This window comes from Heterocephalus glaber, unplaced genomic scaffold, assembly GCF_053883595.1.
Source record: "Heterocephalus glaber isolate CG9 unplaced genomic scaffold, H.glaber_assembly_v1.0 deba00000594, whole genome shotgun sequence".
Taxonomy (NCBI): Eukaryota; Metazoa; Chordata; class Mammalia; order Rodentia; family Bathyergidae; genus Heterocephalus; species Heterocephalus glaber.
Window position 1 is genome coordinate 12,042,466 of NW_028258151.1, and position 22,847 is coordinate 12,065,312.

The 22,847-nt window shown below is 34.5% G+C and overlaps 1 protein-coding gene across 3 annotated transcripts in view; it reads right to left on the bottom strand.

The window, feature by feature from the left end:
* The window catches only part of Ercc6l2 (ERCC excision repair 6 like 2), a 136,069-nt gene that overhangs the window by 100,632 nt on the left and 12,590 nt on the right, over positions 1–22,847 (bottom strand). For 2 of the 3 annotated variants that reach the window (XM_087205190.1, XM_087205191.1), the window contains exons 3-4: positions 11,752–11,874; positions 183–376 (exon numbers count right to left, since the gene is read on the bottom strand). In XM_087205190.1, coding sequence (XP_087061316.1) covers positions 183–376; positions 11,752–11,874 — 317 coding nt within the window. Of the gene's footprint in view, positions 1–182; positions 377–11,751; positions 11,875–22,847 lie in introns of those variants that run through there. The other variant, XM_087205192.1, reaches the window with a different exon arrangement.

Genomic DNA, 22,847 nt, shown 5'->3' on the forward strand with positions numbered 1-22,847 from the left:
ACTGAGTTTAACACAGTGAGAAAACCTGATGCAGGCCTTTCCTTGTCAGAGAATAAATTATTACAAACCATGTATTTCAATAAATCTGAAATGAACTTAAATCAAGCTAAAAGAAATTTAGAGTATTCTAAAAAAATTACAATGTAAGGGATATTGATTGATATTATTATAATTCTTATTACCTGTTGAGTTCATCCAGACATAAGCGCAATGTTTCATATGTTGTTAGAGCAATTTCACATTTCCTCTGCATTACACGAATCAATTCATTGTCTTTTTTGTTACCATGTAAAATAGTGACTCTGAAATATCCCCAGGTATCCAATTCATCCTTCCAGTTGTAGAGAACAGAAAGAGGAGCAACTATTAAAAACATCTAAAAAAAGAAAAAAACATTTTTTGATGCTTTTTAAAAATGAAAAGGAACTTCAAAGTGAAATCCAGAAAAATCAACAGTCTTATTTTTAGATGTTGACAGTGTAGCTAATAAGAATAAATACAGGACCGGCGATTTAGCTCAGTGGTTCTGCTACCTGCCTCCCAAGTGCAAGGTCCCTAGTTGGGTCACTGGTACCAAAAAAAAAAAAAAGAAAAGAATAAATACAAATTAGGAACTGACTATATTTGGTGATAGAAGACTTTTAAAAGCTATTTTGTTGCTTCATTAGCTTTTTTAAAGATAGATACTTAATTTTGTCTATAGAAGCAGCTATTGTTTTTCACTTCCAAAAACTACTGAAAGATTGTCTTAGTTACTTTTCTCACTGCTGAGACAAAAAGGTTTCTTTAGCTCAATTTTTAGAGGTTTCAGTCCATAATCAGCTGGCTCAAAGGCAGGGTGACATGGCAGATAGGCATTACAGAGGAGAAACAGTTTATGGTGGGCAGAAGGTAACAAGGTAAGTAAGAGGGGCAAGACAAGCCTCTTTCTGTCCCTTATATTGCATCCAGGCTACTGGGATTAGGGAGGTGCCAAACCAATCAATGGACTGATTTAGTAATCACATACATTAATCCCAGCATCACACACTCTAGATTCAGCCACCTCTGAAAAAGGGCCACCTGAGGCTTTGAGGGGACATCTAGACACAAACCATAACGAACATAAAAGGAACTCTCTAAAGACAGAAAAGAGTAAAGTCAGGTTCCCAATAATAACTTCAAGAGCCAATTCAGTACTGTAAGTATGCAAAACAGCCCAAGTGTTTTTCTTGAAATATATGATCTTCTGGAGCTCTCTTTCTTTTTCATTTTCCATTTCCTTTATCTCTCTCAGATACTCTCAGTTGAAGACATGGAAAATTCACTGGAAAACAAAAGCAACTAGAAGAAAACCCCCATTTTTCTTATTATTATATCAATAGTCAGCCTGTACTTCCTTCCATATATTCTGCCTTCCCATCTGTGACTACTGATCAACTGTTCATGTTCTTCTCTAAAGACAACCATTTTTAAAAAATTTTTATTTTTTTCTTAAATTCTTTTATTGGTACATTTTAGGTATACAACACAATTACATTTCTCATTGGGAACTTGTATCTTTACATGATGCATCTTGGATCTTATTTTATCCCCATTCCCTGTCCACCCTTCCCTACTTACAAAGACTTTGTTTCCATTTTTTCCATTTCTCATCATTTTTCCTTTCCCTTCTTTCCTTTCCCCTGCCCCTGCCCCTCCCACTACCCCTACCCCTTTGGAACTTTTCTTCCTATTTTGCAATATCAATTATTCATTCTAATCATTGGTACATTTTAGGTATACAATATAATGACATTCATCATTGGAAATTTGCACCTTTACACAGTCTCTCTTGGTTCTTATTTTTCACCCTTGCCCAGCCCTCCCTTCAATCCCTCCAGTCCTCCCTATTTACAAAGATTTTGTTCCTATTTTTCCATTTTCTCGTATTAATTCCATTCCCTTCTATCCTTTCCCCTAGCCCTCCCACTTCCTTCCCCTTGGCCCCTTTTCTTCCTATTTCACATTACCTATTATATGTTTTAGTCCATATTTACACTTTCAGTTTCTCACACCAGAGAAACTATTCGTATTTATACATGTGTGCCCTATTTATTTCACTTAAAAGTATCGCCTCACTGTGCATCCACTTAGCTATAAATGTCTCTAATTTCTCATTTTTTATGGCTGAGTAGTACTCCATTTTATTAAAAAACCACATTTTCTTTATCCAGTCTCCAGTTGATGGGCATTTGGGCTGTTTCCAAGTTTTAGCTATTACAAACTGCACTGCTATGAACATGGGTGCACATATATCACTGTGGTATGATTCTTTTAATTCTTTGGGGAAGATCCCCAGCAGTGGAATAGCAGGGTCAAATGGGACTTCCAGTCCTAGTTCTTTGAGGTATCTCCATACTGCTTTCCACAGTGCTTGCACCAGTCTACACTCCCACCAGCAGTGGAGCAGGGTTCCTCTTTCCCCACAGCCCCGCCAGCATTTGTTATTGGTTGATTTCATGATAGCAGACATTCTTTCTGGAGGGAAGTGGAATCTCTGCATTGTTTTCATTTGCATCTCTCAAATGACCAGTGATGTTGAACATTTTTTCATGTATTTATTTGCTATTTCTACTTCTTTGTCTGAGAAATGTCTGTTCATTTCAGATACCCATTTTTTGATTGGATCTTTAAATTTGGGAGGTCTGATCTTTTTAAGTTCTTTATAGATTCGAGATAGTAGACCTTTGTCTGAGGAAGAGCAGGTGAAGATTTTTTCCCACATTGTGGGTTGTCTCTTCACACTGCTGGTGGTTTCTCTTGCTGTGCAGAAGCCTTTTACTAAGAAGACATCCCACTTGTTGATTGTTTGTGCTAGTTCATGGGCAACTGAGGTTTTGTTCATAAAATCTTTTCCTACACCGATGTCTTCAAGGGTTCTACCTAACCTCTGTTCCAACTGGCTCAGAGTTTCTATTTTAATATTTAGATCTTTAATCATTTTGATTTTAGTTTAGTGTATGGTGAGAGATATAGGTCTAGTTTTAATCTTTGGCAAGTTGAAGCCTAATTTTTCCAGCACCATTTATTAAAGAGGCTATCTTTCCTCCAGTGAGGGTGTTTGGCTCCTTTATCGAAGATGAGATGGCTGAGTGTGTCTGGCGTTGTTTCTGCATCTTCTAATCTGCTCCACTGGTCCTCAAGTCTATTTCTTTGCCAATACCATGCTGTTTTTATCACAATAGCTTTGCAGTAGTAGTGCAGGTTGGGGACTGTGATACCCCCTGCCATGTCTCTGTTACCTAGAATTGCTTTTGCTATTCTGGGTCTCTTCTTGTTCAAAATGAATTTTTGGATTGTTTTCTCAAGGTCCGTGAAGTATGCTGCTGGGATCTCAATTGGAATTGCATTGAACCTGTATGGGAGTTTTGGAAGTATGGCCATTTTCACTACCTTGATCCTTCCTACCCAGGAGCAGGGGATGTCTGTCCATTTTCTGATATCATCTTCAATCACTCTTTTCAGAGTGCCATAGTTTTCAGAGAAGAGGTCTTTGATTTCTTTCGTTAGGATGATTCCTAGGTATTTCAGTTTTTGGGATGCTATTGTGAAAGGAATTATTTGCCCTATTTCTCTCTCAGGGAGTCTGTCATTCGTGTAGAGGAAAGCTATTGATTTTTGTGTGTTGACATTGTAACCAGCTACTTGACTGAATTTGGTTATTAAGTCTAGAAGACTTTTGGTAGAGTTCTTAGGGTCTTCTATATACAGTATCATGTCATCTGCAAATAATGACAATGTCTTCTTCATTTCCTATCTTTATTCCTTTTATTTCTTTCTCTTGTCTAATTACCGTAGCTAATGTTTCCAGAACTATATTGAACAAGAGTGGTGATAGTGGACATCCTTGTCTTGTTCCTGATTTTAGTGTGAAGGATTTCAGTTTTTGACCATTTAGTATGATATTGGCTGTTGGTTTTTCATAGATGACTTCTATCAGTTTGAGGTAGAGACGATCTATTCCAATTTGTTGTAGGGTTTTTATCATAAATGCATGCTGGATTTTGTCAAATGCTTTTTCTGCGTCTATGGAGATAGTCATATGGTTTTTGTCCTTGGCTCTATTGATATAGTGTATTACATTGATTGATTTGCATATGTTGAACCATTCCTGCATCCCTGGGATGAATCCCACTTGATCAGGGTGAATGATCTTCTTGATGATATTCTGCATTCTATTTGCCAGTATCTTATTAAGGACTTTTGCATCTATGTTCATTAGTGAGATTGGCCTATAGTTCTCCTTTTCAGTTGGGTCTTTTTCTGCTTTGGGGATCAAGGTGATGCTTGCTTCCAGGAATGAATTTGGGAGTATTGCTTCCCTTTCAATTTCATTGAAGTGCTTAAACAGTAGTGGCAGTAGTTTCTCTCTAAATGTCTTGTAGAATTCAGCAGTGAAGCCATCAGGGCCCGGGCTTTTCTTAGTTGATAAGTTTTTTATTACATTTTCAATTTCATTGGTTGATATTGGGTTGTTCAGAATTTTTAGGTCTTCTTCGTTCAACTTTGGTAATTCATATGTATCTAGGAATCTGTCCATTTCTTCTGTGTTGTCCATCTTATTGGCGTATAGGTTCTGGAAGTAGGTATTGATGATCCTCTGGATTTCTGCTGGGTCTGTTGTAATTTCACCCTTTTCATTCCTAATTGCATGGATTTGGGCCTTTTCTTTCCTTTTTCTGATAAGGTTGGCTAAGGGTTTGTCAATTTTGTTGATTCTTTTGAAGAACCAACTCTTGGCTTCATTGATATTTTGTATCATTCTCTTAGTCTCCATTGCATTGATTTCTCCTCTGATCTTTATAATTTCCTCCCTTGTGTGAGCTTTGGGGTTGTCCTGCTCTTCTTTTTCTAAAAGCTTGAGGTTCAGCATCAGGTTGTTTAATTGGGCTCGTTCTGTTTTCCTAATATGCGTATTCACTGCTATGAATTTCCCTCGTAAGAATGCTTTCATTGTGTCCCATAGATTCCGATATGTTGTATTGTCATTGTCATTTAATTGAAGGAACTGTCTGATTTCTTCTTTAATTTCCTCTGTGACCCACTGGTTATTCAGAAGTGTGTTGTTCAATTTCCATGTGTTTATGGAATTTTTTGAGTTTCTTTTGCTATGGATCTCCAATTTCATCGCACTATGGTCTGATAATATACAGGGGATAACTTCAATTCCTTTGCACTTACTTAATCATGTCCTATGTGTGAGTATGTGGTCTATTTTGGAGAATGACCCATGTGCAGCTGAGAAGAATGTGTATTGTGATTTTGTGGGGTGGAAGACTCTGTAAACATCTGTTAAGTTCATTTGTTCAAGTGTTCGATTGAGTTCTACTATTTCATTACTTATTTTTAGTCTAGTTGATCTATCTATTAGTGACAGTGGGGTGTTGAGGTCCCCCACTACAATTGTATTAGTGCATATATGACTTTTCATGTCCATTAGTATTTGTTTTATATAGGTAGGCGCACTAGTGTTTGGTGCATAGATACTTATGATTGTCATCTCTTCCTCTTGGATTCTTCCCTTTACAAGGATGTAGTGTCCTTCTTTGTCTCTCTTAATCAGTGTTGGTTTGAAATCTACTTGATCTGAAAAGAGGATAGCTACTCCTGCTTTTTTTCGGGTTCCTGTCACATGCAGTATTGTTTTCCACCCTTTAACTTTCAGTCTATGAGTTTCCTTTTGAATTAAGTGTGTTTCTTGTATGCAGCATATTGTTGGATTTTGCTTCTTGACCCATTCTGCCAGTCTGTTTCTTTTGATTGGTGAATTGAGACCGTTATCGTTGATGGTTATAACTGAAATGTATTGACTTGTCATTGCTGTGACTTTTTCTTTTTTTGGGATTCTCCTCCTTTACGATTTCTGGCATGATTTCTTGTTGTACCAGATGGGTTCATTCTGCTTTGTTTCCTGGGGTTGTGATCCTCAATGTCTGTTCCTAGGATACTGTGTAAAATTCTTTGGAGTGCTGGTTTGGTATTCAGGATGTTCCTAAGGTGCTCTTTGTCATAAAAGTATCTTATTTCTCCATCCATTTTGAAAGATAGTTTTGCAGGGTACATCAATCTGGGTTGGAGGCTGTTTTCTTTTAGGGCTTGGAATACGTCACTCCAAGCTCTTCTTGCCTTGATGGTTTGTGTTGAGAAGTCTGCTGTGATTCTGATGGGCTTTCCTTTGTAAGTGATTTGTTTCTTTTCTCTAACTGCTTGTAGAACTTTGTTCTTCTGTTGAGTTTCTGGAATCTTAACAATTATATGCCTATGTGTAGATTTTTTTTGATCAAGGCTAGCTGGAGTCCTATATGCCTCACTTATCTGTATGTCACGTTCTTTTCCCCTGCTTGGGAAGTTTTATGCCATCACTTCTGTGAACAGTTTTTTATGTCATCTGCACTCTCTCCTCTTTCTTCATTGACTCCAATCAGTCTTATGTTATTGTTCTTTGCATCGTCTAGGAGCTGCTGGATTGATTTCTCGTGTTCCCTTATAATTTTAAAGAAATTTTTCTTTTCCTGGTCACTAATTGCAATCTTTTCTTCTACATCTGAAATTCTATCCTCACATTGGCTCATTCTGCTGCATAGACTTTCAGTGGAGTTTTTAAATCTCCTGGAAATCTGTTTGCATCTGTTTTATGGATTCCATTTGTTTCCTATGTTGGGATTCCATCATGTTCCTCAGCTCCTTTATTTTTTTATCTGTGTCCTCTCTAGATTTATTAATCATGTCTTGCACTATGAGCACAATCTTTGCTGTTATCTGAGAAATTATTTCTGATTTCGTTTTTCTCAGATCCTCTTTTGTTGCCAGTTCAGAGGGTACAGGTGGTTGAGTATCAGAGCATTCCATTTCATTTCCCTTCTAAAGACAATCTTTGAACTTAGTCACTCTCATCCATCCTTCTTACAAACCTAGAATCAAGGTTGCAGAAACTGCCCCTAACTTTCCCTTTATGATTAGCTTTCCCTTTTTAATGGACCACATCCGTCTAAAAGCAAATATAATGTTCCCCAGGGTAAAAGAAGCAAACAATTCAAAAAACAAAACAGCAAGAATAACCTTTTCCTGCAACCCTGTACCTCTTTCCAGCTATCACGCAATTAATCTATTTTCTTTATAGCAGTGATGCTCAAGAGTTATCAATATTATTTCAACTGTCCTCTTCTCTCTTGAACTCATTAGTAGGCCTTCTGCCCTAATGTCTGTGAAAGTTGAGTATGAATGTCAAAAGCCTTGTATGTTAAAAGTTTGGTCCCTATCCTGTGGTGTAAGTGGAAAGTAGTAGAGGTGGGGTCTGGTAGAAGGAAGTTACATCACCGGATTGCCCTTGCAGGTTCCTGGCCCCTTCCTTCTCCTTCACTTTCCAGTACCCTTGAAGTGAGCAGCTTCCCTACCAGGTGCTCTCAAAATGATGTGGTATCTCAATGTAGGTCCAAAAACAGCAGGCCAACAGACCCAGAATAAACCCCTTCTCCTTAAAGTTGTTTATCCCAGATATTTTGTTATAGTGATGGAAAGCTCACTAATGCAGCCTTCAAACAAAACAGCCCTTGTTAAAATTATTAGTATATCTATTTAATTTTCACATGATTTCGTTTGGGTTCCAGTGATCTTTTCTATAGTAACCCTAAAATTGCTGCCATCAACCATTTCAATGTCCCTATTTCTCATTATTACCAATACTGCTAACCTAAGTTTAACAGGATTAACAGTAAGTTTCTTTCTTAAAGTTTTCTACTTGCCCTGTGACAGTGATGTGACAGCAATGAACCAATAAAACATGGTAAAAATTTCAGTTAAACAAAAATAACATACTGCTCTAAATCCATTCCTCTCTTCTGTGAAACATTTCATCTAGCCATTTTTCACCAGTACAAAGTCAAATCTATAACTGTGTTTTGAAAAGAAAGAAGAAAATAAAGATTAACCTACTGAATGTGAGAGCTCCTTTTCTCCACCCTATTATCAAACGTAAATGAGTACTTTTTTGTCCTACTTGGTCCACTTAAATATTTTGCTCTCTGGAGTTTACCCTACAGTTTCATCTTTCTTCTACTTTTAAGTATAAAATCAGGGCTCCAAGTGCAGGACAATTATAGTGCCAACCTTTGAATTTTTGTATATTAAAGATGAAATTAGTGAGTCCAAATTCCATCTGGGCACTCTCAGTAGGTTTCCAAAATTCCAGTAGTATCCACTATACAACTGCAATACCAAGAATTTATCCTACAGTTACAAATACGAAAGTTGCCAAGATATATACATAAGGATGTTCATTGTTGTAATCAGTGGTTTGCAAGGGAATAGATCTGATGCAGGGATATCTTATAATATTCATCCAAAAAGTCAAATGTCCAAGAGAGCAAGAGAGCTGTCCACATTAGAGACCCAAAACAATCCAGCCAAGCACCTGGATCCCATGGCAATGTCCTGCACAAGTCCAGCCAAAGGGCTAGATCTCACAGCAATGTCTCATGCAAGTCCATATCAAGAGTCTGCACCAGGAAGACCCAAAGGCCAGTGGCAGAAGCTAGAAAGTCTGGGCCAGTGGGGTGAAGGCTGAGGGATCTGTACTGGAGCCAGGAAGTGATGGTCAAGGTGAAGACTAGAGCTCCCCCAAAGAGAACAGCAGCTAGCCATCTCTAGCCATCCCCGGTGACAGTGAAGACTTAAGCTCCTCCTCCAATGAGAACAGGCAAGTTTGTATCAGGAAAACCAGCCATAACAAAGCTTCTCCTGGGAAATTGGCAGCATGTAACCTTCCCTTCCCTTTCTCTTTTTATACCATTCCAGCAACAATCTTCAGGTGGAACTTCTACACCCAGAATCATGCTGACTCAGTCCAGATGGGCATTTCTACTTAAACTGTCCATCAGTTAATCTACCACATTCACAGTAGCATCTTTTGCAACAAAATCCTCTTGCTTTATAACAGGAACTAGAGAAATATTTCATATCAAGTAATTGAAAACATTTTTATTCAATCATTACTGAAATTACCTTTTATGCTGGTATTATGATTGGTAGAAAAATCTGCCTCCTCTATATTATGAATTCTACCTAGAATCTCTAAAGTTTTAATATGTAAGATAATAAGATTTTCAAATGATTTTACTATAATTCATTTTCATGAAGACTGAATTACAATATAAACTTAGTCTCAATATAAAGAATCATTCCATGAATCAGTATCTGAAATGAATAGTTTGGGTCTTTTTCTTTAGGGATTTATTCTTGGCATATCTATTTCACACATTCTTTGATGATTTATTCATACTTGAAAAGGTTTTAAATGTGTGTAGGATGTATCATACCACACAAATACATACTTCGAACTTACCATTACTTAATTTGTAATGTTCAATTCATTTAAAAGAGCTTTTTTCAAGGAGTTCCAACATTAATTTTTCAGGATTCTGTTATAATTCTGGCATCAGTGTATGTATAAAAGAATTTATCTCTCTAGCTATTTTATAAACTGCCCTTTTAAAAGCACACTGCTTTAAATGGATCAATTGAGAATTTCATCAAACAAAGTTATAATTTTTGTTTGGATATAGTTCAGGGAAATACTATAGGATATCAATAGTGATCTTATTAAGAAGTTTGAATTCCAGTTCAAGTGACTAACTGAACACACATATGTATGGATGCCAATGAAAGAAAGAAAAAATATAAAAATAAATCTGTAATAGTGCTAGAATGCTTGGTAGGGCACTACCAACAGATCAAAACATGCAGGAGCAGATGGGACTTGGCATACTTGGGATACGGAGGAAGTTGATCCTGTAATGAATGGAAGAGAAAGCCCAACTCTCATCTCCAAGAGAGTCAATTTTCCAAGAAGGAACCTAACGGAAGAACAACAAAACAAAGCAACTGAGGCACTTGGAAGGACTGAGTCAAGAAAAGTAAAGTCAAATAATTTTAAGAAGGAATAGTTATAGCAGTCATCTGTCACAGAAGCTAATTCTAACATTAGTAACTAATTTTCCCTACATGAAGTATTGGCTATGTTTTTCTAAAATGGAAGTTATTTGGAAGAATTCTATAGAGTTCAGGCTGAGAAAAATTTTTAAATTTCAAAGACAAAGCCCTGAACACTTCAAAAACAACAAAAATTTCCTTTCTAAGGAGAAAAAAGTCAGTTTGGCAATGAAGTGTCATCTATAATATGGAGTAACAGAAGATAAAAAAGATTTTGGTCAAGCTATACAATAAAGTTTTGAGCTTAGGCAAATATATTGTCCATCAAGCATGAGAGAAATATACAAATACACAAAATTTATGAAACAAGGCAGGTGTGGTGCTGTATGCCTGAAATGCCAGCACTGTGTAAGGCTGAGGCCAGAGACTGCAAGTTGTAGCTCACCTTGGGCAACTTAAGCTGGTCTCAAAAGAAAAAAAAAAGAAAAAAAAGGGCTTTGGGGGAGGGGGGAGTATAGCTCAATTTGAAGGCCCTGGGCTCAAAACCCCCAGACTGCAAGGTGGGGATTGGAGGCAGTAACAATTTTAATGCTTTAATTCACTATGTCTCAAACTCTTACACTAAAATGACCCTTACAAGAGACAAAGGTAAACTTGAATTTGTTAGCCATCTTGTGTATAAGATTTGTAGAAAAGAGGCTCTATTTTAAAACTTGTGGTAAATAGTTTATTACCATAATGAAATAATGATTTTCATAAAAGCACTTCATCTTTATTCCTACCCAGTTTCCTGGATGCTGAGTATAAAAGACACATAAGTATAATGTATGGTATTTGGATTTCATTGTTTTATTAGAATTCTTTTTATAAGAATAACATATATACAATCTGTCAAAAAATGTATACATAATTCATGAAAAGAAAAATAGTATGGTATTTTTTCAACAGATGGTATTACCCTCATATGGGGAACCCTAGAGGATGTCATATATTGCAGAAAACCCACTATACTGCTCACCCTTAGAGAAGAAAATGAAAATGCATGTGCAGCAATCCCAATGACCTAAGCAGCAGTCTGCCATATTAATAAATGTCTGGAAGTTAATGGCCACCACTTAGAACACCTCTTGTAATTGTAGAGGCTAAAGGTAACTTGTATTTATTTCATGCTGTCTCAATAAATTTAGTATTAAAATATTTATCCAAATTTTTCTTTCCTTGAAGTGTATATACATTTTTTGGTGGACTCTTCATTTATAAGCATACATTCATGAAGCTAAAGTATGCATATGAATAGAACTCAGGCACATGGGTAGGGGCAAAGACAAGCATAGACCAACTCCTTCTAATTTCAACTTCCTTGACTGTAGAATTTGTTTCATAATTTCAACAATTTAGTTTGCTATGCAACTTTAAGTGTCAATGAAAACATCTTTGTTACTAGTATCTGAACCTGTCTCCTATTCATTCTCACATCAATAAAAAATAACCTAAAGAAAACTTAAATTAACTTTACATGTACACCCATGGAAGCTTAACAAATTGATCAGAGTAAATCCAATCTAGCAACAGAATGAAAGGCCAAAAAAAAGTTCAAGCTGAAATTCTATTCTGTCATTGTGGAGACAATTTTACTGATGGATAAAATTTGTAATCCTTCAAAAATCAGGACTATAATATATGTATTTTACGGTCACTAAACTCTTATGTTTTAAACTTTATACTAGATTATGGGATATTTAAGTGCTTCTATATACCTTTGCAACACCAGCTTCCTAAATTGAATATTTGTAGATACTTTACCTTTTTTGCTGTAGAAGAAGTGGGTTCTTTCTTAATACTTCTTAGTAAAAACTCTGGCATGTTATTTTCAATATCCTCATGAGTTCCCTTTTTATGGAAAACTGCAGCCAGAAATGAAATAACCTATGGGAAAAAAATCATTTTCAATCATTGTGTATAATGTATCATGATATATAAAATTTCACTTTTGTAGGACTACCCAATTAGTGGCAAAGTATGTAAAAATAAATATCAGGATTAAAAATATATCACAAAACATTAGTACTAATTTTAATTATTTGTATTAAGAAATAAGTGCATAATAGTACATTATCTGTGAACATATTAAAAAGAAAACCTTCCAATTGCCAGCTATTTAATCAATGCATTCTTTCTTAATTCCATCAGTTGGACTATTACCTTCTTATTTGTTTCTATCCATGGAAATTATCTCTACATATTCTCTATTAAAATAAACTGTATATATTCTTTCCTTAAAAGAAGGTAATATTTGGCTCATAAATGTGTGCATTTGTTTATATAACAAATATGGGTGGAATTGTAGAATATTATTTTAATATGATTTAATATAATTCATCAATATGCCCACCATTTTGAATAACAGTTGTTTCCCAAAACTTAAGTCAGAAAGATAGTGTAAAGAACACATAACCACATATAGTAAACAGCAAGAAATACTGAACCAATTAGATGCTGGTTAAAATTTTTAGCTCTGATAGCTTGGCAGCTATATGAACTTGGGAAAAGTACTTAGTCTCCCTGAGTAACATTTGTAAAAATGGCAAAAACAGTATTGGTAAGGATGCGTATGGGATGTAACAATTTTATGTCAACAAATGAGAAATTTTTGCTGAAATGGAGAAACAGAACTTTTCCAGACTGATATCAAAGGAAAAAGAAAATTTACACACTCATATAACCACAAAAGAAAACTGAATATATAATTATAAGTTTTACACAAAGAAAATTAAGGGCTAGATGGTTTTACCAACAAATGACATCTAATGCTTCAGAAAAATATTACACCAATCTCAATCTCTTTCAGGGTTAAGAAAAAGGGTTAAATGTTCTAAGCTCTCTTGTGAGTTCAGTATAACATTGATAAAAAATTGATAAAAACATTATAATTTCTTACTCATATATAAGCAAAACAAAATATAAGCAAACAAAACAAATATATTTAAAAAGAAATATAAACCAAAACTAAGAAGGGTTCATTCTACAAAAACAAATTTGGTTTAATTTTCAAAATTAAGGTATATAAGTAGGTATTAACTAGGTACCTTAGGTTACACTTAGCATATGTAGTTCTTCGTTTCCTTATAGGACAACTTATTACAAGAAACATTCTTTACATGAAATGGTACATTAAGTACACTTTGAAAAACTGAGAACATACATGTATAATCTTAACACTAGGGCAGCTACTAAAAAGAAAAAAGTACAGCTAAAAAGTCAACAGAAGAATTAAAATGGAATTCTAAAATCTATCAACTGAAAAGAAGGCAGAGAGGAGAAACAGAACAGAAGACAAGAAAAATAGAAAACAAATTACCAAATGTTATGTCAAATTCAAACATAACAGAAATTGCATTAGATGTAAGTGGACTAAATATTCTATCAGAGCTTGTAAGAACAGATAAAAGAGCTATCTACAAGAGAGACACACTTTAAATATAAAGATACTGATAGCCTGAAATAAAGAGTTGGGGAAAACGACACCATTTAAAAGAAAGCAAAAGATACTGGAATGGGTACTTTATTTTTTTGTTTGTTTGGTTTTTTTTTTTTTGGTACCAGAGATCGAACTTGGGTCTTTGTGTTTGCACAGCAGGCAGCGAAACCACTGAGCTAAATCCTCGGGCTGGAATGGCTACTTTAATATCAAATAAAGAAGATTTCAGAGTGTGCTGAGAAATAGAGGGAAACCGGTCAATTCTTCAAGAAGATATAGCAACTATAAAGGTTCAGGACCCTAATAATAAGAGTCTCGAAATACATGAAGGAAAATTGCTAGAAGAAAAGGAGAAACAATCAAATTCACCATGGTAGTAGGAGATTTTAACTTCTCTCTCCACAGTTCATAGTAAAGACACAGAAAATCCAAATATTATCAATCATCTTGAGCTGCTAATCAATACTTATAGAATATTATAATATATTCAATAACTGCAGAATACATATTCTTTTCAGATGCACATAGCATATTCAGTTAGATGGACCATAAAGCAACCCTTTTTTTTTTCTTGGTACCAGAAATCAAACTCAGGACCTTGTATGCCAGGCAGGTGTGGCACCACTGACCTACATCCCCAGCCCTAACTTTCAATGAATTTTGCAAAATTCTAAAATCTTACAGAATATATTCTTTAACTACTAGAGAATTAGAAATCATAATGACAAGATACCCAGAAAAACAAGTAATGACAAATGAACCATATACTTGTTAATCCAAGGATCAGTGAAATATTAAAAAATACTTTGAATTATATGAAAATGAAAACACAGCAATTCAAAATTTGTGGGATACAGATAAAGCAGTGTTTGGAGAGAAATTATGAACACAGAAATATAGGTATGAAATTACTGACAGAGCTTCCATGTTAAGCTAGAAAATGAAAGGCAAAATGCATCCAATGTAAGTAAGAGAGAAATAATGGAGATAATTGCAGAAATCAATGAAATACCAAAAGACAAACAACAGAAAAAGTTAAAGTTAGAAGTTGATTGTTTGAAAAGCTAACAAAATCAATAAATTCCAAGTCATGCTAATCAAAAATAAAACAGAACATAAAATGTCTATATTAAGAATGCAGAGTATTATTCAGATCCTACAAACATTAAAAGAAAAATTAAGAAATGTGAATAGCTTTATGCTAACAATTTAAGCCTTGAACAAAACGGAAACACTGAAAAATATAGTTGATGGAAACTGACAACACAAGAAATAGAAAATCTGAATAGCCTCATATCTGTTAATTTAACTAATCAGTTTTCTTCCCTCAAAGAAAACTCCAGGAACAAATGGTTTCACTACTAAATCCTACCAAATATTTAAGGATAAGAGAACACAAACCTTAAATAAACTCTTTGAGGGAAAAAAAGGAGCAAATACTTCCCAATTCATTTTGTAATGACCGTATAGCCCTGCTAGCCAAACCAGACAAACATAAGAAAATGAGAGACCAATATATGCAGTAAACATTCTTAAAATGCTTGCCAACTGAATCCAGACACATGTAAAAATGATACCTCATGATCAAAACTGTGTCTATACCAGGAGTAAAAATCTGCTTTAACATTCAAAACTGAGTCAATACAAGTTATATTGACTCATCTAATGTAGTAATATATTGACAGACTAAAGGAGAAAACCCAGTAACTATTTCAATAGAGGTAGAAAAACTACTTGATAATATTTAATGCATATTCACTATTTAAAAAATCTCAGAAATTAGGACTAAAGGAAATATGCTGAATCTGGTAAAAGAAACTATGAAAAACCTACAGCTAATATTGTACTTAATGTTAAAATATTGAGTACTTTCCCCTAAGATCAGACCTCTACCTACCTAGTAAAATAAGAAATAAAATACATAGACTAATGAAAAGTAAAATTTGTATTTGTAGGTAGCATTTTTTTTTCCAGTACTAGGGTTTGAACCCAGGGCCTATGCACTGAGCTACACCCCTAGCTCTTTTTATTTTTTGAGACAGGGTCTCACTAAGTATTTAAGTTGCCCAGGCTGGGCTTGAACTTAGGATCCTCCTGCTTTACATTCCAGAATGCTGGGATTACAGGTGTGAGCCACCATTCCCAGCTGGCACAACTGTTTATACTGATAATCCTAAGGCATCTACAAAATGACTACTAGAACTATGTAAAGTAGTTCTAGTAAAGTAAGAAGCTATCTGGTCAATATACAAAAATATAAATTTTATTTTTATATGCCATGGGGAATTATATGAAAACAATCCACTGGCAACAGCATTGAAAGTATAATTATGAATGAAGTTTACAAAATAAGGCCCACACAAAAGTATAAAATATTTCTTAAGAGAAATTAAAAGACCTAAACCCATGGAGCAATATAACATATTCATGGATTATTAAAATGTCCATCATCCCCAAACTAATCTACAAATTCAATACAGTAGAAATCCCAATAAATGTATTCAAGGAACCTGTGACAAACTGATCACAGCTTTGGAAATGCAACATGAGCAAAAAAGACAAGGAATACAATTTCATAAAAGTGAATATAAGGATAGTCAAGCTAAACAATGGTACAGAATGAAAAGACCAGAAACAGATCCATTCACATTTGGACACTTTAAATAACAAAGGTAGCATAGAAAAATGGTAGAAACAATCTTTTCAATAAAAACTTCTAAGACAACAAGATATCTGGAAGAAAAGTGAGCCTTCATGGCTATGTCACAGGGTGCGCGCGCGCACACACACACACACAAATTAGTGGCAGGGAAGTGGTGAATCTAAAGGTGAAAGTCAAATGAGTAAAGTGATGAGAAGATATGAAGAAATATCTTCATGACTCAGGCTGTAGAAAGACTTCTGAGCCAGAACCCTAAAAATGCTGACCATGAAAATAAAAAGATTACCTCAAAATTAAGCATTGTTGAGCCAGGATTTAGCTCAGTGTTTCCGCCGCCTGCCTCACAAGCACGAGGACCTGAGTTTGATCCCCAGTACCAAAATAAATAAATAAAAATTAAGCATTGTCCTGAAAAAGTATATTGGGAAATGAAAAAGATGAAATCTTCTGGAATGGAAAAAAAATTATCTATTGTTCAATGTCTCTGGAGGGCAGGTCAACAGTCTCCATCAAACTTCAAGATACAAATACATTTGGCTCAGAAATTCGACCATCCTATTTCAGTATTTCCAATGTCAATGACAAATTCACTATTTGTTATTAAACAGACAAAACTCAAAAGCCTCTCCCTATGGGAATAGTTAAATATATTACAGAATACCTATTTTATTCTATGTAGTAATTTAAATGAATTAACTCGATCTTTACATGCAGACAAAGAAAGCTCTCCAGGACCTATGTTTAAGTGAAAAGACCAAAAGGCAGAATAACATTTAGGGAGAATGACCCAATTTCATTTATTAATATATTCACATTCATTAAAATTAGAACCTGTTCAACAAAATAAGATCATACCTCATAAAAATTAAAAACTCTTGTGCATCCAATTACAGTATTAAGAAAGTAAAGACAAACTATAGAATAGTAGACAGAATTTACAAATCATGTATCTGATAAGGGTTTAGTATCCAAAATTTATAAAGAATTGCTATAGGGCTGGGGATTTAGGTCAGTGGCACCCCGGCTGCCTTGCAAGCGCAAGGTTGTGAGTTTGATCCCTGGTACCGCAAAAAAAAAAAAAGAATTGTTATGACTTTTTTTAATAATAAAAAAGACAACCCAACCAATTAAAAAAGATAAACGACCTAAATATATTTTCTCCAAAAAAGATAATACAGGTAGCCAAAATGCTTATGAAAATATGTTCAACATCACTGGCAATTACAAAAATAAATGCCAACTCAAGTCCATAAAAAGATATCACTTCACAAGTATTAGGAAATAGAAAATAAGTATTTGCAATGATGTGGAGAAAAGGGAAACTTTGTACTATACTTTGTTGGTGGAAATATAAAATGGTATAGCTATGGTAGTTCCTAAAACAAAAATATTGCTACATGACCAAGTAATTCTAAACACACACACACACACACACATACAAGACATGAAAACATGTCCTTACGGGAACTTGGACACTAATATTTATAGAAGCATTATTCTAATAGTGCAAAGGTCAAAACAGCCCAAAGGATGAAAGGATAAATCCTGTTATTACATACAATGTAATATTAGTCATTCATATAAAAGAAAAAGGAATTAGGTACTGAGACATGGTATAACTTGGATAAGCTTTGAAAATACACAGCGATAGAAGCCAGACATTAAAACCCCCATAAGATTCCTTTTATATGAAATATTCAGAATAGCCAAATCCAGAAGGAAGAGACAGAAGGAAAACCAGGATTGCCAGAGGATGAGGAAAGAGGAGAAATGAAAAGCGGTTACTCGTGTGTATGTGTGTTGTACTAGGTTTTGAATCCAAAGTCTTTGGACACCCTAGCCCTTTATTTTTTACTTTTGAGACAAAGTCTCACTATGTCACTAAGTTGCCCAGGCTGGCATTAGCTCCTTCTGCCTCAGCCTCCCCAAATGCTGAGATTATAGTCATGTATCACCACACCCAGTTTAACAGTGGTTCCTTAATGGATATGGAGTGGTCCTTTGTTTTGATGAAAAAGTCTTGAAACTAGAGAGATGGGGAGTGCATAACATTGTGAATGCATTAAATTGTCTTTAAAATTCTACCTAACAAAATATGATAGGTTGTATTTTTATAAGAATGTATCATTTTACTAAGGTATAATCAAAATTATTTTTCCTTTTAAAAGAGCAAAAATTGTATGCAGTGTCAACCTAGTACATATTAATGATTTAATAAACAATAGCTATTTTTGTGGCGCCTTTCCTTTAAAGAAGTTTTGTTCCTTATACACACCTTCTATATTACAATATAGTAGATTTTGAGCAAATTATGTTGTCACAAGACTAGTCAAAACTTGTCCTGAGTTTTAAAATATTCATGGCAAAACTTTGAAGTCTGACCAACCAGGTTTATATCAACTATGTGACTTGGGCAATTGTAAATAACTCTCTAGAAATTTCAACTTCTTAATAAAATGGAGACAATAATGTCTTACACAGTGTTTAATGGAAAATGTCTGTCTTAGTCATTTTCTCATTGCTGAGACACAAGCCTGACACTAACTTCAAGGACAGGTTTATTTTGACTCACAGTTTCAGTCTATGGTCAGCTGGCTGCAAAGCAGAAATGGCACAGTGGAAGGGTCTGGGAAAGGAAAGCTTAAATAAGCTTAATGAAAAGGGGGTGAGGGGTTGAGGATATAGCCTAGTCTGAAGGCCCTGAGTTCAATCCCCAGTACCACAAAAGAAAAAAAGAGCAAATGACAGGATTTAAGGATTGGACAATTGAAAACAAATTTTTTTTTGTCCTGGGGATGGAACTCAGGACCTCGCGCTTGTGAGGCAGGCGGTGGCACCACTGAGCTATATCCCCAGCCCCTAAATATTTTTAACATCAACTAAGTAGAAGATCTTTGATGAATGCCTAGAATTTACACTTTACAAGTATTTTTAAAAATTTTTTTAATTACTTTTATTTTTAATTCCATCCATGTCAACACATACATGGGATAGGCCTGCCATGGGCCCCACCTCAGGTAACTGTTGTGGTGAATAGAGAGGAAAAAAAGGTACAATGCAAATGCTTCAAGGGAACAGGTTTCAGTATTTGTGCCACCTTCTCACTCGCCACCTTGCTGAACAAGAAATACTGGCCCTCTTAAGGCAGTGCTACTTTGGCTACACATTGGAATCACCTCAGGACCTTAAGGAAAAAAAAAAGACATTTGGATTTCATCCTAGAGAATCTCATTTGATTGGTCTGGGAAAGTCACCTTTTTATTATTTTGGTGTTTTTTTAATAATTTAAATTATTTTTATTGCTATCACTTGAAATACCAAGAGCAATTCCAAGTAAGCATCCTTGCCATCATAACACAATAAGCTTCTATATCTATAGAACTTGTATTCTGGACATCAGAATACAAGTTGATTTTCCCTGCTGACAAACAGGATTTCTTCTGTAATACTTTGTTGTCTAAGATTACTTACACTGTAAAATTCCAGCAAGAAAACAGACTTTACAAGTATTTTAGTCAGTTAAACCTAAAGGTATTTATGTGCTGTGTTCAAAAATGCGTAATCTGAGTTTAGGATATACTGAGTTTCTTGATACAAATATTCAGAACATTTTAGATTACTTCTTGAAATATAATTAATATTGAATTACAACAAATTTATAATTAAAAGTTCAGGTAACTAGGGTATTCATTGCAAAGGGACATAAAGAAATTTTTTAGGATAAGGAATACATTCTCTACCTTGACAAGCATTATTGGTTACCCAGGTACACATATTTGTCAAAAATCACTGAACTGTAATTAAGATCTATAAATCTTACTGTTTGTAATTACTCCTTAATTAAAAAGACTCTCACACACACATTGATATACATATATATGTATTATTTTTTATTTTAGATAACTAGACATAGCTACTGAAAAGGCAAAAGATACATATTAGGTACCATATAACAATTTAAATAAGATCCTACCCCTCCTTTGCTCTTAACTCATCTTTGGGTTTTTTTAATTATAGAAGAACGTATTCCTAATTATAGCAATTAATAATTCAATTTCTTCATGTATCTAAGATGATATACAATCTTAATTCTAACTTGGTCAGATTCCCTGAAACAGATATGTAAACTTTATCTTTTATTTACTTAAGAATCTCAGATCTTTGAGATATTTCACAGAAATATGAAATTCTATGAAATGAATTCTAAACATGAAATTCTATGAAATTTGAAATTGATAGGCATTTCATAAAAAGTAACTAAATTTTCAGATCTAATTATGAATTGGCTTTACTTAGTTCACCAAATATGTTAAGATTCTTTTTTAATTTGCATGGGTCAGAGTTGTAAATGGCACTCATCACTTCTACCCTTATTTCTGCTAGCCAAACCCTGTCACAAGTCCTGTGACATGCAAGGATATCCAGGAAAAAGTCTTGCAGTAGTTCCAAACTCTAAGGCAAACAAAGTGAACAGACATTTTTGGTGAAAGTCCACGCATCTCTATCGCACTCTATTGATCCAGCAGAAGCCTATCAAAATCTTAATTCACACAAGATAAGTGAAAAATTTATAATGAAGGCTTACAAAACTAATCTACAAAGAATAAAAACAATGCAATTTACTATAAAATAGTTCCAAAATTGTTTACAGAACAAAAATAAGTAAGTCAGTTACCTCTAGAATAGTAAAAGACCAAAAACTGCGTTTCAGAAATAGAGTACTTCTTTGAGAAAACTTTCTGTTTTTACAGACATTCCTTTTAAATGCTGTCAAGCAAACATTTTTACAGGCTATCTTTCCTCACATACAGTCAGCTCAAGACATGCAGAATAACTGTGAGGCTGGGAAACAGTATAATAAACCTTCTCTCAGAACCAAATAGAAGGCATGGCAAAAATTGTCTATTCTTATAGGACAAAAAAGGAAAAAGTACACACATTCCTTACTTTTCATCTCCTTAGGAGGAAAAAAAACATGTAAATACAGAGAGCTTCAGAAAAGTATAAAAGTAGCATGATATTTTCTTACTTAAAAAAAGTTTTTATAAGAAGGCCTAGCGCATTTTTTGCTTTACAAAGCTCTATCTTAAAATATGCACTACAAGCCGTAAGAAACACAATTTTAAAATCCTACGACATTTTGTTTCTACTTTAAAAGGGCTTGGAATTATGAGGGCTAATTAATTTCACACCAGATATGGCATTTTTTCCATGAATTAAAAAAAAAACAACATTCTTTTCTATATTACTTTCTTTCTGAGTGAACACCATGAAGTGACCCAAAGAAATCTCAAATTTTAGCATAGCTTTGAATCTTATAAAAAGATCACATCATCCAAAAAATGATACTGAAAATAATCTAAGGAAGCTTTAATTATCAGCAACTCTGACATTTCTATTAGGTTTAAGGTTTACTACATCTTTTAAAAGTGCAAACCTTAAGTAATGACATTTTTGATAATGTAATATCTAAAATACACACAGGATGATCAAAATATATGGTGAATGCTGCTGCCAACTGCCATCCAAGGGGATCTTCAATACAAGAAGGCTAGTGTTCAACCTTAGTAACAGCATATGAGAAATTTGAACTTGTTTAGTGCAGTCACTCAGTTGTGAGCTACGTTTGAGAGAAAGTGTGTTTTATAGTGAGCCATAAATCATGGGTCACAAATAATGCATTTCATTGGAGTTATACAACTGTGCCACTTCAGATTCCAGCTTTTCAAGAAATGTCATTTTGGAAGAAGAAACTTGGGTCTCTGGTTATGATCCTGAGCCCAAGGTTCAGAGTTCTCAATGGAAATCACCCTGTTGTCCTTGTGTGAAAATAACATGTCAATCCAGATCTAACATGAAGGTGATGTTGTGTTTTTAAATGACGATGGAATTGTGTGAGCTGAGTTTGTATCCAAGACACTGGTGAATTTTGAATATTATAAGGTACTATTAGAACATTTAAGAAATAATGTACAAGGAAAACAGCCTGAGAAATTCGCAAATAAGTTTTACCTTCCATCATGACAACATCCCATGTCCTACATGGCTTCTGTCAAATAAAAAACATTACAGTGCATCCTCACACACCTTCTTCCTGGATCTGGCACCATGCCACTTCTGGCTCTTCCATAAAGTCAAAATGACCATGAAAGTTAAACATTTTGAATTAATTCAGGACCTTCAGGCAGCTAAAACAATGCAAATAAAGATACGAAAGAAGACTTTCTGAACTACTTCAGAAAATGGTAAGAATGATGGGGAAAAGGGACGTGTTTCAACAGAGCAGTAGTACTTTAAGTGGGAATAAAAGTAACACGTTTTATTGTAATAAAACAAAAATTTAAACATTCACCATATTTCCTTATTATACATGCATAAATATTCAAAAAAGTCTTTACAATTTGCAAAATTCTATCTCTGCTGCTCAATAAGTACAAGAGTAATTCTCTTTTTCACACAGCAGATAGGGAAATAAATATATAAGATACATTATTTGTACTTGCTTAATATCAATCCTTAAGACTCTGTGTTTGTGAAAGCCAATTACCAAATTAAGATGATTAAATAGGGCCGGAGATTTAGCTCAGCGGTGCTGTGCCTGCCTCACAAGCCCAAGGTCCTGCATTCAATCCCTGGTACCAGAAAAAAAAAAGAAAAAATAAATTACTTGGATGCAATGAATTCAAGTTCTTTACTTTTATAATAAAAACTTTTCATGTTACACTAGAGCTATGACTTCAATAAAATCTAAAATAAAAT